Raw genomic sequence first — 3,747 nt, forward strand, 5'->3', positions numbered from 1 at the left:
CTCATGCCTGTGGTGCAGAGGAACAACTGAGATGCCTCACTTTCACTGGGGAAATGCGTGGATGTCAGAAGTTTACTGTGATATCAAGTTAAAATGAGCATCTCCAGCTATGACAGAGCTTTTTCATGGTACCATTAGACTGATACTTAATTCCAAGTAATTGACAACCACATTTTCCCAATTTAGGCTAAGAGATAGAGGTCTCATGATATTCAAAGTTTCAGAGTTTCAGGGTATCAGAGGAGCTGATTTTGGTGGCAGCCACCCCATCTCCTTTTCCACCTTTGCATTTGCCAGCCCCAGACTTTGCCTTTTGGTAGCACTGATGCAGTTTCTTGTGGGGTCAGCTCTAAAACAGATCTTGGGGGTAATCTAAATGAAAAATAACCCTTTACATGCTTTATTTGTAGACTGGTTCAATTTTCCAGCCCAGTCACAGGTTATGGCTCCAAAATATGAAATATTTGGCTTTTAAATTGTTCCCATATGACTATGTCTTGTCCAATATGACACAAGTGTTTGTGCAACCTCACTGTGAGCTGATGTACAGAAATGGTTTGACTTCAGAACAAGAAATAAAACAAAAATAACTGGGTTGTAAAGTTTTTGAAGTCAGGCCAGCTCTTTGATGTGACTTTGAGCATGGCTTCACATCCATTTGCGGAAGGAACCGGCAGCAGGGAGAAATATCCCTAGTAGCTGCTGGGGATGAATGTGCAGTTCTCCAAAGCCACGTCCTCCCTGGCACAGTGGAGAGGGTGCCAGTCCATGGCAGAAACACAGAGATAGTGGTAAGGAGAGAACTTCCAAGTCCATTTTACCATCAGTGCAAAGACATTACAGAAGTGTACAAAAAAGCCAGACTTCCCAGCTGTCCAGTACAATGAACTGGTCCTATCTTTGGAGGTGCATTCGGTGCCCTGTCAGTCTGCCACATTTCTGTGGTGCTGTGGAGGGATCCAAGCATGGTTCAGCTCCTCAAAGTGACTTTTTATTATGATCATTATTATTATTAATAATAATAACAACTTAGTGCTACAGGGATAATGATAAGGTGTAGACAAATTAGCTAAAGCTGTGAAGTTAATGCTTATGAGCTAAAAGTACATTAAATCACAGCATGAGCACTTTCATCTGTGCATTTAAGGCAACTCAGTTTATATGCTGTAGTGTTACAAATTTATTTAATTTTCCATAACTTTCTTTAGTACTTCACTGGTATAGTTCACCAAATGTAAATTACCTGAAGAAGGGACTTGTTTCACTTTTTGTTCTGTGTCTGGACATGAGCTTCCACAGGAAGCCTTGGTTCCTCACTGGGTTCACATGCTGTACCACAATATAAGTAATAAATCCACTATGAAATCTTTGCTTAATGTTGGAATGAAGTGAAAACATGACCCAGACTTTTTAAAGTGTTTTATTTTACAGGGAGCAGAACTGCTGTTTTCTCTGTCTCTTGCATTTATCCAGTTTGGCAAGCAAATGTGATTTGAATGACCAGCTGATAATAATGCTAAAGATTTCTTTTTCTTCTCCCTCCCCAGATCTCCGGAAAACTTTTGAGCAGGAGCCCTTGGGGAAAGAAGTGTCCCTGGAGCAAGAGGTCCTGCTCCAATGCCGTCCCCCTGAAGGCATCCCAGTAGCAGAGGTGAGTGACAGCAGCAGTGTCTGGCACTGGACATCCTGAGTAAGGCCTGATGGGTGGCTAATGGTGCAGTGACTTACAGCAGGGCATGATGAATGGGTGGTAATGGAGAGCTGACTGACTGCTGCTCATGGACAAGATTGATTGGGACCTGATTAACAGCTTTGGGTTGTGGTGCCTTGCTGGGCAGAGCTGCAGGCGATTTGGTTTCAGTTTTTTCTTCCCTTTGAAAAATCACAACTGTATCTGGCATCCAAAGGACACATAGCTGGGGGAATATATTAATACCAGCCTAATATCTTTCCTTTTGCTTTTGAAGAAAAAAAACCATTTCGGTTATTCTGAGGGGCACCTTTCAAACATGGTATAAAGATATTTTAATTTTTAGTTTGCCAGATTATTTCACTTGTGTGTGTGTGCACCACTCTGCCAACCTGGCATGAGAGGACGTACCATGGTTCAGTATGGGCTCCCAGGTAAAGCAGCACGACATTTGGGAAAATAGAGAATGTGTCTGCCTAAGAAGCCGTCTTCAGGGACTTAGCTGTTTCTTTTACTGACTTTTAAGCAAACTCAGAGTAGGTAGCCTGCCCTCCACCTGCAGGAGCCAGCTTGCCCTTCAGCAGAATCTGTGCCTGACAACAGCAGTGAGCAGCAGCTTCCGTAAGTGCAGCAGTGGCTCCAGCTTCAGACTCACAGCTTATGGAAGGGGGGGTGGTCTCTGAGTCACAGAGGGGCCTCTGAAATCCTAAATCCACTGTGGGTGTTAAGAGAAAAATTGATTGCTAATGACAGTAATTCCCCTCCCTATCTGAATTCTCTTTGGGTTTCCTCTACCACGCACAGAAGAAACTGTTGCAAATTTGCATTAGGATAAGTCAGACTGTCATGGCTAAGTAGCAAAGTGGTTGTCACTCAGTGCTGATGGCTGATTTCTCAGGAGATGAAGCTTAAAGTGTTACCTCCCCATCTAACCCAAGTTTAGATTTAATCAGAATTGTAGAAACGTGTCCACAAACATGAGAAAGATAATTAGCATAGAAGAGTTTTCCCATTTTCTTGTTCCATAGGCTGTTTTCTTTCCCCATTAAGATCTCCAAAACTGTAAAGAGTGTTTAGGTCTGCTGAGCCAGCTTGCTGACAACTGTAATATTAATCAGTTGGGTTTCATCAGGAACTTAGTAGCATGCTTTTATTTTCCTTTCTGATGCTTCTTTTGCATCAAATCAACTTCTTGTTGTACCATGACAGGAGTTTTTGCACTGGGATATGTTGTTTGGGCAGTGCAGGGTACTACTGGGGAACTTCATTACCTGTGCTAGAAGCAGAGATTAACGCTGACGGGTAGTTCATTTTTATGCAGTGTTACGAGCACCTCTGGAATTTCAGCAGCCAGTCCGGTTGTTCCCTCGGAAGGATCTGTTATACCCAGTCGCGTGGCTGAGACCCAGACAGCATAATTTAACATGATTTGTGGAAAGTGATCTCTGAAAAAATCCTCTGTGAACTGCTGCCATAACAGTTGTGCTTTTTCCTGCCTTCCATTATCCTGCTCACTCTGTCAGTAGCTCTTCATGACGGTGCACTGACTGGCTCGGAATCTTATTTGTACAGTGGTCAGGGCAGACACCAATTAACACTTGGCAGGCTCAGAAATCTTATACTCCCTATCTGACATTCAAAAGAACCATTCTCAATGTGGGCTTTTTCCCTCTTCTGACTTTTGAAGTCAGAAGGAGATCAAACAGCCAGATTGGACAGCCGCCTAATACAGCCTCTTTGTAGATTCTTTCGAACATTATTAAAAGAACAAAGACCTGAACACTAATGAATATGAATACCTTAATGTGACACTTTATTACAGTCACTTGCTAAAGCTAGTAAGATAAATTAAAAAAAAAAAAAAAAAAAAAAAAAAGGAAACAAGCAAATACTGACTGCCAAGTACTCAGCAAGTGAGAAAAAAGCAAGTTTCACAAAACTTGGTAAGCAGAAAAAGCCAAATGCAGCCTGTGGAAAAGCCCTGCCCTGGTGCTGACCGTGCTCCCTGGCAGAGCTGAGGGGAGCAGGGCCGAGCACGTCTTAATGCAGGGTGGTGG

General features: G+C 42.8%; 1 protein-coding gene across 1 annotated transcript in view; it reads left to right on the top strand.

The window, feature by feature from the left end:
- The window catches only part of UNC5C (unc-5 netrin receptor C), a 97,820-nt gene that overhangs the window by 32,567 nt on the left and 61,506 nt on the right, over positions 1-3,747 (top strand). The window contains exon 4 of the mRNA XM_017745108.1: positions 1,548-1,651. Within this exon, the coding sequence (XP_017600597.1) occupies positions 1,548-1,651 (104 nt within the window). The remainder of the gene's footprint in view (positions 1-1,547; positions 1,652-3,747) is intronic.

The sequence above is a fragment of the Corvus brachyrhynchos genome, unplaced genomic scaffold, assembly GCF_000691975.1.
Source record: "Corvus brachyrhynchos isolate BGI_N302 unplaced genomic scaffold, ASM69197v1 scaffold249, whole genome shotgun sequence".
NCBI classification, from domain to species: domain Eukaryota; kingdom Metazoa; phylum Chordata; class Aves; order Passeriformes; family Corvidae; genus Corvus; species Corvus brachyrhynchos.